This window comes from Xenopus tropicalis, chromosome 9 (assembly GCF_000004195.4).
Source record: "Xenopus tropicalis strain Nigerian chromosome 9, UCB_Xtro_10.0, whole genome shotgun sequence".
Lineage (NCBI taxonomy): Eukaryota > Metazoa > Chordata > Amphibia > Anura > Pipidae > Xenopus > Xenopus tropicalis.
The window spans coordinates 59,498,934-59,514,485 of NC_030685.2; the positions used below are offsets into that span (position 1 = coordinate 59,498,934).

At 38.8% G+C, this 15,552-nt stretch overlaps 1 protein-coding gene across 2 annotated transcripts in view; it reads right to left on the reverse strand.

Moving 5' to 3' along the window:
* trpm8 (transient receptor potential cation channel, subfamily M, member 8) overlaps positions 1-14,974 on the reverse strand; it is a 32,502-nt gene extending 17,528 nt beyond the window's left edge. The window contains 11 exon segments of one of the 2 annotated variants that reach the window (NM_001161633.1): positions 229-331; positions 1,642-1,842; positions 2,097-2,164; positions 3,808-3,982; positions 4,683-4,855; positions 5,128-5,305; positions 5,950-6,106; positions 6,390-6,463; positions 7,168-7,288; positions 13,996-14,146; positions 14,839-14,974. In NM_001161633.1, the coding sequence (NP_001155105.1) occupies positions 229-331; positions 1,642-1,842; positions 2,097-2,164; positions 3,808-3,982; positions 4,683-4,855; positions 5,128-5,305; positions 5,950-6,106; positions 6,390-6,463; positions 7,168-7,288; positions 13,996-14,111 (1,366 nt within the window). In that variant the 5' untranslated portion in view covers positions 14,112-14,146; positions 14,839-14,974. 2 annotated transcript variants of the gene reach the window in all.
* Between the last annotated feature and the right edge of the window lie 578 nt (positions 14,975-15,552).

Genomic DNA, 15,552 nt, shown 5'->3' on the forward strand with positions numbered 1-15,552 from the left:
CCTTTCTACCGGCGATTCCTATTGCTGCTGGTGAAAAGGTATTTCGGAGCAGTTAGTCGCCCGTAGTAGCAGAAATCTATCATGGGCGACTAACTTGCTCCATGGGACATTGGCCTAAAGGAAGATTTATACATATAGTGTACTGAGAGGTAGTTTATATGCTAAGGATAGTATGATATCAGTCTATTTCATTACTGAATATGATATGTTTTTCTTTCTTAAAATCACCTTTATACAATGCAAAAGAGATGGCGTTGCTCACAATCTCATCCCCAGCTTGTTCGATTTTGATGACTGTCAGGAGGTGTAGGTTTTCCATAATCTCTTTTATCTGCAAAATCAACAAATTCTAAGTTCATACTAAGAAATCATAGTTAAGACATTTTTCATTTGCAGATATTATATCACTTCCAGGGCTGAAATTCATTAGAGGGGTAGAGATTTTCCCCCAGGAGGCAACAAACATTTAAAATGATAGCATTTTAGATTCAGTGAAAGCCAAAGGAAATATGTACATAATGAGCATTAGACGCCTGACTCATAATCATTTCTCCCAAATAGTGAAGAACAGCATGTCCTGCAGGAAAGACATAAGTGGCCTCTGTCTGGATGGTAAAACCTTCACTAATAAATTCTTACTTTCACAGAAATAGCTGCTGGAGTGCACATACACTTTATAGAACCTTGCGCCTGTGCTTTTATAGATACCAGTTTTCAGTTAATTAATGATGAGCTGAGAAACATCTAAGGTTTTGGGCAGATAGTAGCCAATTTCCATCTTAACTGCTTATTATTTCTGTAAAAATCATTTTTTTCCATCATGCAATGTTTTCCAGAAACCTTGGAGAGCAAAGTAGCTAAGATTATTATCTATGTCTAATAAGAATGTCAGAATGGCACCAAAAATGTCAACTTGCTCTTACTAAAGTTAGCCACACTTATATGTACATAACTCCTGTATACATTACATGTACAGATGTAAGAAATGGCCCTTTTTAGACTAGAAGGCTTTTTTGTGTTTTTTCCATTTCAGAGCTTTCCCATTAGAGGTCACAGGGTGAGATTAAGATCTCCAATTAATTTTCATGGGCACCAACATCAATTTACAGCACTATTTGTAACCTTTACAGCTATGCATTACTTTCCTAGGGCAAGGAAGCTGTTTTGAGTTCTTTAGATGCTACATTTTAAATAGCCTAAAAATAAATAAAAGGATCCAAACAGCCCACCTAAGATTTGTATTGAAATAACCTGACAAGCTCTTGCGACAATTTCTATACAACTTTATATGTGTTGCCATATATTTAAACCATATTTAAAAAATGGCGTGCCATTGTCTTTGAATGACAAATGCTGCTCTCTGTTTGCACCACAGATAAACTAAATTAAAAATATATTTAAATTGACTAGAGGCTTACACAAATTAGTGCAATTAATATCTATCACATCTAACTGAGGTGCAATAATAGTAACAACTGCTGTAGTTTTATCACAGCCAAGTACAATGGTGATGCAAATAAAATCTTGTCAACAAAATGGACAGATTAGGATCAGATCTTGCATTGATATTGTATGAATATACTCCCTTTTCTGTTTGAGAATGTCTAATAGGATTATTTCAGAAAACCAGCTCTGCTGTACCCATCGAATCCAGGACTCCATTTCATCCTCCGTCAGGCGAGATACTGTGCGGGGCAGGAAACGAAGCAGTTTCTCTTTGATGGCTGAGGATGCGAGTGTGGTGCCCTCAGCTTCCACCAAGCTGGCAATAACATCAGCTGTTTGCCCAGATCCCTCAACCACAACACAGGGGATCTTACTTTTAATGGCTGTATTTATTGCCTGATAAAAAAAATAAAACAAAATAAAGAAAGAAAGACTCTCAGTTTCCTTCTTTAAGACCAAGAAGGATATATCTTTACCAGGTACCTTCAATACCCATTATTTATCTACTGCCATTCATTCTTCTACCAAAATCTCTTCCCTTCCTTTCCTTTGATTAGTCTCTTACTCTCCCCAGTGTTTATGAAGCCTTTCATCTGCCTTGCCAAACACTTTCTTTTTTTTTGTTGTTTATATCTATCATTTGTACATACCTTAAGCGTTTCCTTCCCGCCTCCCTGAGCAAAACATACAATCGGAACCTTTCCACCATAGTTAGAATCTGTAAGGATCCCATTAAGAAACGGTGTTATACCAAGATGTTTTTGGATGAACAACAAAGTAAGCATTTATGTTTAGCATCATCTCTTGTCCAGATAAACTTTCCCACTAACACTTAGGGGCACATTTACTAACCCACGAACGGGCTGAATGCGTCCGATTGCGTTTTTTTCGTAATGATCGGTATTTTGCGATTTTTTCGGAAAATTTTCGCGACTTTTTCGTTACCAATACGATTTGTGCGAAAAAACGCGAGTTTTTCGTAGCCATTCCGAAAGTTGCGCAAAATCTTGCGATTTTTCGTAGCGTTAAAACTTGCGCGAAAAGTCGCGATTTTTTCGTAGTGTTAAAACTTGCACGAAACATCACGCCTTTTAAGTTTTAATGCTACGGAAAAGGCGCAACTTTTCGCGCAAGTTTTACCGCTACGAAAAAATCGCAAGATTTTGGGCAACTTTCGGAATGGCTACGTAAAACTCGCGTTTTTTCACGCAAATCGTATTGGTAACGAAAAAGTCGCGATAATTTCCGAAAAGTCGTAAAGTCGCCGAAAAAATCGCAAAAAATACGAAAAAGTCGCAAAATGTTAGTTTTCCAATTGGGATTTTTCCAATTCGGATTCGAATTCGTGTCTTAGTAAATCAGCCCCTTAGAGCCCCTTATATTGATGCACTTCAGCATTTACATCAGTGTTGGAACTGCCCCTTTACAAAGCATTACAAAGCTTCCATTAAAGTCAAAAGATGACATAACTGAACTTTGAAGGAAATAGTAATGTTATTGAATACTATTATTGCAATGGTATTTCAACAACGCTACCAAAATGACTGCCAGCTATAAAATTATCAATTCAATTTGATAAGTAATTGGATTTCATAGGGCAGAAGGTTGTAATAGCATACCCCTTTGTATTTTCCACCAACAGCAGTAGCAAAGATTTATCGCAGGCGTCTAAACTCCCTGTGTGCCACCAGCCTTATTACATTCACTTGTAGGACACCATGCTGTCATTTGGTGTATGTTCAGTAAAGCTTTCATTTTAAAGCTAACATTTCCATTGTGGCATCAGGAAAGAGTTTAAAGGCCAAGATGCATGATAAGGGAATGGTGATAAAACAAAGTGTAATGGCACTCAGGGCTAGAGGAAAATAATCCCTTTTTAAAAATCTTTATTTGCGAAAAATGCAACGTTTCTTGCTTGATAAAGGGGCTATTTTGCCTCGAAACGTTGCATTTTTCGCAAATAAAGATTTTTTAAAAAGGGATTATTTTCCTCTAGCCCTGAGTGCCATTCTGCTTTTCGTGTTTCCATTGGTTTTGGGAGGGTGCCGAACCCTCCAGCAGTGTGCACCGGGTGTTCAATTTTAGAGAGCTAGGGTGTGTGGTAAAGGCCTCTGTTGTACTGATAAAACAAAGTGTGTAATGCATTGGGCATAGATGGCTGGGCTCACAAAAAGTGCTACTGGAATCCCAATAGACTTTTATTACCCTGGTCCAGGGTAAATGCCATTTAAGATCAAAGATAAGGTATGAATAAGTAGCAGATATGTTTTAAGCTTTTATACCAGTAAATATGCAATTCTATAAGTAATAGAGAAAACATATAATTAATGAACACTTTTCACAACACAGAGTTCAAATTACCTGGGACATTGAGTTCGGATATGTACTTCTCCAGTGAAGCACGGAGCTCAGCCTCAGTAGTTGGTTGTCCATGGGTGCCATTGTCTACAAGAATCAAATGAGTGTGGTTGTTGTCCAGACAGTATAAAGGATCTCTCTTCTGCTCATCCATGACATAATGAGCAACATAATTACCCTGTCACAAAAAGGAACAATTTATGATGATCAGTAAGGTACAGAATATTTCACTCCCTCATTTTGGTCTACACCCTGCTACAGTATTTCTCTGGTAAAAGCAGAAAGACATAACATATGTCCCTTTGTTCTTGTCCCATCCTCCCACAACAAAGCTGTAGTCATAATTTAAAACAGGAAAAAGTTTGTTTGAATGATATTGTAACGTGTTAAAAAGTTTATTATTTATATTTTTTCACAATGAAAGTTACATGAATGTAACACACAAGAGCAAAAGGTACATGAAGGAGTAAGCTTGTGAAAATGTGATTCATTCCTTTGTAGTGTATAAAATATCCCCAAATAGTGGAAGGCAAGGACTAAACTGTAATAAGCACTTCCATTAAAAGGCAGATATATCAAAATGTATCAAAAACTCACCCACGCTCTATTCACTACTGTGGGATTTTAAGAATAGTGTTTATTAACTGGTGAACTGTAACTTTCACCTATATAAATACACTTCTAAAAATACCATAGGAATGAATAGAACGTGGGTGAGTTTTTATGTATTAGGACACTTTGATTAGCACATTTTGATAAATCTGCCCCTAAGTTATAAACACGGAACCAATCAGACATTACCTATCTACCATTATATCACATATCTTCTGTTACAAGTAGGGAAAAGCCATGCACAATGTACAGATCAGAGCACCAACCTCATTGTTTGGGCTACGAATCAGTGATTCTCGGTTGGAGACCATACCCCAGGCTGCAATACCAATAGCAATAACTTTCTCTTCTGAGCTTCGGCTTATGGTGTTATCCCTGACCACTTCCCCAATGTATTTCATCAGACCGTAGTGAGTGCCCCCTGTGAATATCCAGGCTCCTGAAAGACGAGAGGAGACAGGTATATTAGATAAGAATGGCTGTTCTATCGAAACATCTAAATCTGATCACACTTCTTTATACAACACAGTTACTTCTTTCCCATTACCATAGAATCCAGATGTCTCACTAACATAAAGGTTCATATGCAGCTCTTTTGCTCTTGGTTCAACCCCACTCCTATGAATTCTTATGCACTCTTGTTCTTATTTACTACCCCTAAAATTCTGTCCACTATCTGCAACCACAAACTCTCTGCTTTCCCTGAATCACCTTTGGTCTGAGCAATGTAAATGAGGCGGCTGAAGATTTTACGCATTCGTGGCTTCAGGGAAAAGTTCTTGGCTCCTCCTGTCACAGAGATAATAAGGTTTGGCGTCTTCAACTGCCAGTATTTGGTCATCAGCTCATACAGAATTTCAGGAGTTGTGTCTCGCGACAGCCGAATGTACTAAAACGGAAGAAGGGGAAAAATAATACATTGTCATATACTGATGCCATACAAAGCAGCTATTTAACACAGGGCTTGTTTTTTCCTAAGTATTCGTGGACCTGTAGGAAGAAACTCATATAAAATAAAGCAACAAATACACCCTGGCATTTCAACATAAACCAGACACAAGTTGCACTTAGCATTTTCAGAATGGAGGTTGTGTCACTTTGTTTCACTGTGCACAAGTTAAGTGCACCTATTGACGCAACCCATGTGGGCAGGCCAGTCCAAGATGGCAGTAGCTCCAATATTCCCCAGTGCAGTTTTGCACCATTCATCAGAAATGGCAGGAGAGATGCATTAACATCCTTGTGGAGAGTGTTTGGTTACAAGTACCTTAAGGATTTGCATCAGTATTTCCCTAATGTGTTCAAATATTTGTACTGTTGCTTTGGGGAAAGGGGTTGTGACCACAAAGGGAGGTCTAAACCAAAATGAATGGAAAACTACTGCATTATTGGTTTAAATGTCATGAATTGATGTCGTTTTCTCCGACTAAGCATTTGCTCAGTCCAAGCTTAATTATTATTAAGTAGATTTTTCTATTTTATCAAAAAGAAAAAAGAAAATTAATTCTGTTCTAAATTTATATGAGGACTTACCTTCCCTCTTCTTCCAAAAGCTTCAAACTGAATATCCCCATAGGCATCTGTGGGCACCTCTTTTGTGTTCTTCTTGTAGTTCCACTTCTCATTCTGGTTGCTCTGTATGCCTTCAGTGTGCTGGCTCCTAGAGTATCCACATTTGCACACACCCTCCCTATATTGAGAATAATGCAGATGTTACAGAGAGTCCAAGAACCTACCTTACAGAGCCAACCATCACATTCAAGTCAAGTCAGCTACTGTCAGCCTCTCCTAACTGAAATACTTTTTTTTTTGTTTAAAAATTGTAAACATCCATTTTGTTTGTCAATATCATAATACAGAAAAATAGTATAGTGCAGTCCAAATGTTTTTATGTCTCTATTATGTATGAGGAATGCCCCTCTTTTTCTCCTGAGATAATTGTGTCGGGTTCCTGCATCCGTCTTAGTGCTTACGGTGACCTGGGATCTTTTGTATATGTCACGCATTCTCTCTTCTTGAAGTTTTCTTGAATGAATTTGGCAGCATCCTAAAAACAGAGTGGAGGATTTATAGTAGAATTTGGAACTTATTTACTGTAGATGCTGATTACAATACCTTAAAATTTGTAGAGCAAAACCCTACTGAACACAGCAATACAGTGTTTAATGTAACTACAGAAGGAATATATGCATATATGTATACAACATTTTAAATGGAGCACCCTCATATGCTGGGTCAACCACAAACCATGTTTGAAAAGTTAGGTGCCTTATACCAAAAAAATTTAAAGCACTGTTTTCAATTCATAATATCTCACTTTTTTAAATGCTGAAACCACATGCTGTTTAGACCTCTAATTGTCACTGGTGTAGCAAATGTAGGTGCGCTGGGGCTCACTTTTATGGTCCCACTGAGCCCTGTATATAGGGATAATAATTGATTGAATAATGGAGGAGTTGAGTCTGCCACCTGAAACAACCATATCTGGCTTTTTCATAATGCCCCACTGCCTAGCTTTTGGGCCATCCTACCTATGCTGAGGATCTACTGTAGATTGTTGGGGCTGGATGGTGACTACTGAAGAAAGTGCATTGTGATCTTCTACAGTTGTAAGAGTGACACTTTCTTAAGAGGAGGGCTTTCTGTAACTTCTGCAGACAGCTATTTCCTGCCCATGCAGGACTACATCCTGAGGCAAGGTGGGTCCCTCTACTAAGCAAACTGGGCTGAAACACCCTCCATGTGCCTTACTATCTCATCCAGTGACAACTCGATGCTGCGGGAAAAACTCGAATAGAGAGTCCGGGAGCTCTCCATCAGCCCACTTCTGCGACTTCTCATTTTGATCAAATCCGAGGAAACATCCACAAGCCTGTCATAACAAAAATATATTCACAAGGAAAGTGAGAAAGAATGAAAGATACAGACACAGTGATGTCTATGTCCTTTAATTCTGGTCATGGATTTATTATAGGCTAAGGCCAATCCATAACTAAAGCATGACCTATATCTGTTTACACCATGCAGTTGACATTGAGTAACCAATATACAAGTAGTGTATCACATTGTTATGGTAGCAAGGCCTAAGTACTAGTTCTCTAAAGCAAACATTTGTACAGTAAGAAAACCATATGGAGGTTAATAAGAAAGTAAGAATCCCTCCTGAACCAAAAATGGATGCAAGGCCTGAACCAGGTCATATAAAAAGAAATGTTATATGGACAGCACCTGGATTTTTTACAACTTCACCAGCATTTTCATATTTACAAGTTCTTTCTCTGCATGTTTGTTAATATAGTTTTAAACATTCAAATTACCATAATCCAGTCAATTTATTGTGCGTGAGGTATTCTGTTTTTTCTGCTTTGTTTTTCCTTGCTCAAAAAGCCAAACATGCTCCATTCATCACCCTCAGTGATAATCACTTGAAATTGCCAAGTGCTTTAAATGTGATTCTTAGCTGAAACTACAGCAGTGTACCTGTGCTTTAACATAGAAGGCAATGGAAGGTGATTTTAGGAGTTTTGGTGCCACATTTTTAGGAAGGAAAAGATAAGGTGGGCAAAATGCCTAAAATCATCCTATGTGCCATTGGCCGTAACAGCATCAAAACTAAAATACTTAGATTTCCAAGCTTTAGCGACTGTTTCTCTTATTAGCTTAGTTCACAATTCTGTTCTGCATTTGGGAATACGTTATTAGCTTTGGTTTCATACAAAAAATAACAACAAGCACAGTGACCAAAGCCCTGGAGGCAACAGTGACTCCTTTTATAGCATAACCACTGTGCTGGCTGAGGCAAAGCCTATCCAAAATGTCATTGGTGCAGTTGTGCAGTGTTTGATTAAAAAATCAATTTCAGGTGAGTGAAAGTATAAACATAACATTGAGAAAACAGAATTTTCATGCATATTTGCGGATCTTCTGCGGTTCTGGTGCTCAAAACACTTGGCATTGCAAGCACCAAGTATAATGTCAATGGCAGACATATTTCCAGGCAAGGGTACATGTAGGTCACTACTACAGAAGTACAATATTCAACAAGTTTACTTTATTTACAGTATTAAAGGAACAGTAACACAAAAAAATTAAAGTGTTTTAAAGTAATTAAAATATAATGTGCTGTTGCCCTGCACTGGTAAAAATGGTAAGTTTGCAACAGAAACGCTACTATATAGCCATTGAAGCTGGGAAAAAGGAGAAAAGGCACAGGCACATAGCAAATAACAGATAAGCTCTGTAGAATATAATGGGGTTTTATCTGTTATCTGCTATGTAACCTGTGCCTTTTCTCCTGTAAATGGCTGCCCCCGTGACTACACAGAAGCTTTATTATATAAACTATAGTAGTCTTTCTAAGGAAAACACACCAGTTGTACCAGTACAGGGCAGCATTACATTATATAGTAATTACTTTTATACTCTTTCATTTTTTGGTGTTACTGTCCCTTTAAGCCAAAACAGCATTTCCTTATGAGAAAGTTGTAGTCACTGGGGATCTACTCTGTAATCCTAAGGGACAGCAAAGACCTTTGAATCCAGAAATAATACTTGTTTTGGGCTTAATATGCCTGGCATTTTCCAAAATCGACATTACCATTTATAATAAACAGAAGAAATATGGCAAATAGGTTTGTTTATTAAAATTGTAGGTTTAGTTTTGATGCTGCTCCTTTACAAAAGGGATAATTGTAATTGTGACAAAGTCTTTAAGTGTTCTTGCGTTAAAAAGACCTTAGTAAGACAAAAATAGAGATAGAGACAGATTATATGAGCACACACTTACAGTAGTAAATTATATACAGCACTACATAAGAACCATACCACATTCATAAATGTGTGCTCACATAAATACAGTGTAAATACATATTCACATACATAAAGGTATAGTTACAAGCCAAAATAGCAGGTTATAGCAACAATCACCCAAGACAGCATTACAAAAACCATGAACAACATTAGAAGGTAGGACATGCAAAGGAATATACATATTGGATTCACTACCTGTAAAAGCTGAGAATAATCCTTTCGTGGGCTCCAGCTTGACTGACAACTACACAGGTAGCACATTCACATGTTAGTTCAAAGCCACAGTCTCCACCTCCACCCCAACCTCCCATTATTAGAAAATGGGAATATCACAGACAGCGTAATAAAACTTTCCAGCACTTGAAAGCATTGTTAGACTATTTATAGAGTAATACCACAGTGCTTGCATATAGGGACAGAACAACTAGCCCTGACAATTTTCTGGCACAGGAAACCCTACTTTTAGCCACCTATCTCCCATTTATCCTCAGTGTGTTATATCTTTTAACCTTGCCTGGCTGTAAAAGAAAAGATGGTTTTTAATCAAGTGCAAAAAATGGGCAAAAACCACTTGCACTCTAGAGCCCAGCCCAAGGATGCAGCACTGCTTGCATTCAACAGCTCTGTATTCATTCATTCATTCTAAATAACATGCAGGTCCCTTAAATTGCATATTATTCAGATACACAACTTAGGGATCTGACTTGCACATCAGGCTACATAGTCCTGTCTTTATTTACAGCCTTCCATATGGCAGAAGGTAAGCAGGGCTGTATTTAGGTCCAGTTCTGCCCCAGGCTAAGTCATTTTTTTATATAGGCACCAGTTGTGCAACCGGGCGGTTGCAATAACAGAGTGGTGGGTAATCCACAATTTCGCAAACTCGCATGAGTTCATGGGTAACCCGGGGGTTTGCATGCAAAAGTATGGTAAAATCAAATGGAAAAATGCTTCCTTAGCTTTACCAAACAATACCTATGCAATGGAATATATTCCACATCCCAGTATTTTTTATTCTACTTTTTATAGTCTTTTTCAGTGTGTTTGTAGGTGTGCTATCATTCTTGAATATGTTTTCCTGATTCTGTTTCTGCTGTGTTCTTGCTCATTGTCTTGGTTCTTGGTCTTTGTCCTGTTCCTTGTTTAGTTTGTGTAGGTTTCTGGTCTGTGTGTGTCTCTTTACTGTATCCGTGCCCTCCCTATTTCTCAGTCTGTCTTGTGGTTTGGCTTACTAGTTTTGTCCCTCGGTCTGGCTTGTTGATTAACACGTGCCTATTTTGTGTTTCCCAGTCTGTTGAATTGCAGCGTCTTTGTACTAAAACCTCCGGCATCCTTGTGGGGCCCCTGAGTATTAAGCCCTGGTGGAAGTTGATAACCATAGGGTCAGGCCCATGGTAAAATGCTGAAGACCAGTCCATGCTGGAACTAGGTTTCTTAAAGGACAATGAAAGTTTAATACAAATTAAAAGTAAGTCTAAAGGCATTCTTTTTAAGTACTTACTGCATATCTAAATTCCCAGATCCCTGCTTGCTTCTCTGAGATATGGTGCTGGCAGCCTACAGCAGTGTGAAGACTACAGTGACATCACTGAAATCTCTCTCCCCTTCCTGTAGGTGCCAGCGGCAGCCTTCCTATTCTCTGAGCATGTGTGTAACTTGATCCTGTCTCCTGTTCTGAGCTACACATGCCCACCAGCCAATCAGAAGCAGATATGCCAGAGGGGAGGGGGGGAGGGAATGAAACACATGTGCAGTATGAAGCAAGGAGGGAAAGGAAGGGAGAATACCTTTTTAGAGATGGCCTGTTCTAGAACATGTGAAGTAAGTGTGACTGAGTAAATATTTGATTAGGTGAGCCAAAAGTGTGGCATTTTTACTAAACAATAGGAGGACTATTGGGCAGTATGCTTTTTAAATTTTGACTTGCATTCTCCTTTAAGCACCCCCTGATTATACAGGCTAAGATGTAGCTTTCAGGCCAGTATTACTGTATATGCATGAAATGAAATTGGTAGAAACTAGATTGCTGTGACCAAATTCAGTTAGTAGTCACTTTTCCAATGATGAATACCCCTTAGGGCTGTAAGTGTGGTTGTGGGCCCCTCAATTTTCCTGCAGTCAGTTGCACATAAAACCATAATTGTGTCAAAATGCAGTCCTTGTACTTCAATTTAGTTGCACTCGCTACCACTTAGTCCTTCCTGCCCGTCCTTCTGTTCAGAATGGGCAGAACTGCACTTATTGACCAGGTGGTAGCTCCAGGGTTCCCTTTGGGCCCAGTATCAATAGATGCAGCACATTTTAGCCTAAAGATCTGGGCTCAGATGTCACTCGCACAGCAAACACCAGAAATGTTGCCAGGCAGATTTCTGAGTAATTTCTTCTGATTTGCAATAAAATGTGCATGCGGTTATGGTCATTTTGCAGAATGAGATGCAACTGCAGGAGGAGCAGCACAATTGTTTGGGGAGAATAGGCACATGGCCTATAATGTCCCAGTTTTTGAGGGAGTATGTCTTAAGCCCACATCTATGAATTTGTCTTCATAGATGTGATCATCATCACCTAACACATTGTGGAAGTGCTACATTCTTTTCATTAAAGAATAAGTAAACCTTTTTTTCTCTCTCTAAATTGACTTTATAAAGCCCCAAGAATAACTTTCTTTCTCCCTGCACTCAGTCTCATACAAATTCTGTATCACAAACAGCTTTCTCTGCTACCTACTTCCTAGTCTAGTGTGAAGCTCTGCCCCCTTTTCTTTGCTGAAAAAGAGGGGAACTCAGCAAAGGAAAGGGGGCGGAGCTTCACACTAGACTAGGAAGTAGCTCAGAGAGCTGAAGTTGAGATTTTTGTGATGCAGAATCTGCATGAGTGCAGGTAGAAAGATAAGTTATTCTGGGGCTGTATAGAGCATTTTAAGATGCTTTTATGATAAAAGGCTTACTTATCTATTAAGTACAATTACGCTTCTTGCATTTCTGTATGGGCAGGGGCTGCACACAATAGCATCTGTCCTACCGCTCTTGCTGAATCTTGAGTTTATCTTGCGTTTACCTGCTTTTTGCTTTTTTAAATGCTGGGTATATGAGTGCAAGTGAAACTGCCTGCCATTTGTGTATTGTTGATCAGAATGCTGAATCTCTATTTGGATGTTCAGTAAATCTTGTTTTCACTGGGGTTCAGTTTGTTTCAAGGCACTCGCCTGCATCACCCTTCTGAACCCTTGGGCAAGAGCTCGACTGAATTTCACAATATAAGAGTATTCTGTTTAGGAGAGAGGATGGATTACATAATACACCAAATGGGTTCTTCCTGAATTATGGACCTGAAATGGGGGTTTATGAAAAAGTGGGTGATGTTTTAGCAGATTAGGAAAGTGTCTGGGCATAAGTAGGACTGGTTTGGGTTAAATGTGCCTAATTTGTCCTACTTTGGGAATACTACTGTCATACCCTCTGGTGTCTAGTAAAGGGGGCAAGTATTTTATTGTAGGGATCACAAGTTTTGGTGTGACAATTGTCTTACTTCAAATGGCACAAATGATCAAGAGAAGAGGATTGGAGTCTTGCTCCTAGCTATAACACATACAAAGGTATTTATCTCTGCAAAAGAAGAGCCCCTCTTAATCATGAGAAACTAAAACTGGAAAAAAAGCTAAACAAAAATAGAGGAATAAAGCTAACTGTTACTTACAGAACCTAACTCTGAGGTCCAAATCTCCACAGGTACCTTGGTACTCACCAGTATTCGCATTAAACTCTGTCATTCAACCTGTAATGCTATAGTAAATATTGATGTAGTCGAATGATATGATAACACATATGAGAATAAATACTTCAGCTATATCTGCAGCAGTAGATGATGTGAGAACCCCTGCAGGCATAACAATGTTAAGTTTAATATTTTATTACAATCAAATGCTATAATTAAGTACACCATATTGCCATTAGCCCTGAATTACATGAATAACCATAGTTAAATGTATTATCCTGACACTGTTAAATCAATAAGAATGATCTCACGCTACTGATGTAATGTACATTACTGGGTATTGGGGGATCAATTTCTAAATGCGAGACTGTTTCAGAGAACTGTTCTATAAACAGTAATGAGGATGCTGATATTAACTTGGGATTTAGAATGTTCGTCCATTGAAAGTACTACTATATATAATATAATTAAGAATTATCTATGTTTTTTCATTTCTTTCACTTTAGCGGTACTTGGTATTGTCGGTTGTTTGCAAAGGAGAAGGCTGTAAATAAAAGCCCTCTGTATGACGATTTCATCATTATTGCAAAGCCTGGCAACGGGTTTGTTTTTACAGAGCTCATTATCTCTCCTGCATACAAGAGGGGAGGGATGTCCAAGATATAACAAAATACATAAAGATATGGATTTTTGTACATAAAATAATAGGCAGAATATATTTTCAACACAAGGCCTAGTTATTGGACTAGTTATTGGTTCTAATGTTTAGCAATGGTATAGGTGTACACTGTCCCTTTAAGTGCCACTATCAGAGGTGTACAAACCTAAACCACACAGATTTTTTAGTTAAACAATCGCTGCAAGGCTGTTGTTTCAATTTCAATTTCTAGTGTGCAGGATTGCCTATGGCCGATATCCAAGCCAGCAGGTCCATTTACAGCCATTATCACTAAATACCATACTCACAGCTTCACTACCCATAATTTCTCTCCCCCCACTCTGAGCCCTTCTATGGTTCTTCAAGATGGAAAAGACCATAGAAAGGTACAATCTTGCCTTTGTCGTGGTCTTTCCCTTGATTGGGACCTCTCCCTGGAGTTGGAGTTGGGTCGTGATTCTGTGTGAGGCACAAACTCTCTGTTCCATCCTCTCGCCGTGGGTCTGACAGTCATTGTAAAGCTAAGACCAGAGCACACTGCTGACACCCTGTAACACAAAGAATTAAGTGGGACAAATGTACAAGAACTTTAGCATAACACATGAATGCAGGAACAGAAGGAAATTAATTAAAAAGTAAATGACAAAGTAAATGATATAAAAAAAGAACTATATAAAAGAGGGACCGGTAAATCATAATTTAATGTTGGAGTATTTAAAAAATGAGAGATTATAAAAAAGGCTGATTTGGTGATGCTGACACTGCATTCTCCATTTTCCATCCAGCCTTGTGTCTTCCCTGTGTCCTCCAAAATGTCTATAACCTCCAGGTGTGGCTTCTATGGTCTATTTTCAGAAAGTATTGAGTCTTCCCACAGCCGACCGGAGGTAGAGCAGACCCAGGCATTAGCCTGTATTAAACTGAGCCTGGGCAGTGAACAGAAAATATTTCCAACTGCTCAACAAGACTCTATTCCTGTTGTCCATATGCTTATACCCATCCTTTCTCTACTGTAAGGAAGATGCATGCATCTACTATGTTCTCAGCAGAAATTTAGAGACTCAGATTCATCATTTCAGGGGTTCTTGGTAAATAAAAAGTTTAAAAAATGATTGTAATTAATAATCTAGTATTCAGTGCTATTTTAGGGTGGGCTGTATACAAATAGCCCAAATGAAACATGTATTGATACATCAAACAGAAAAGCCTCTTTAAAATATTAAGGATAGAAAGAAGCTTACCTTTTTATCCCCAATCATGCCTCCATGGTGGCTTTAGTCATGGAAACATGGCATTAACAGATTCTGACTCACGGATATTTCTGCCACATAGTTCCAGTGTTCACCTGGTACCCGTCTTATCATTCACTTTCTTTCTGCAATGTGTGAAGAGCAGGTTTCTTTCTGTCTCTCCCTTTCTGCATTTCTCTCTTCCGTCTTTCCTTCCTTCCTTCCTCAATGCCACAACTCCCAGCGGCCAAATCTGCTCCTGGCTGGCTCAGTGTGTTGGCACTGCCTTCAGGCACAGCACCCTGCAGAACAATGCTAAAAACAGAATGAAAAGGGGGGCATAACATTAGCGAGTGAAATGTAGAGAACGGATAATTAAAATTCTGTCAGGAAATAACAGGAGAAAAGAGAAGGAGTTCAGTAACTTAAAAATGACACTGCCAAACATAATACAGGGAAAACTGTGTATTTGAGAGACAAGCCTAAGCTTGTATATAATACCTAGGTGCTAATGAGAGATGATTTGTAGGATATGTAGTGCAGTTCGCATAACTTTAGAACTAGAGGTGAAGTTAGGAGCTACGGCAGCATTATTGGAGGGACAGAACTTCATTAAGAAAGAGCTCTGGTGGCCTTGGTCTGGTACAGAATCCCAAAAAGGTGAAGCACAGAGCTGCCTTCCCTATATGATCACTTACCACCATCACCCCCAGACCACTTGGTACA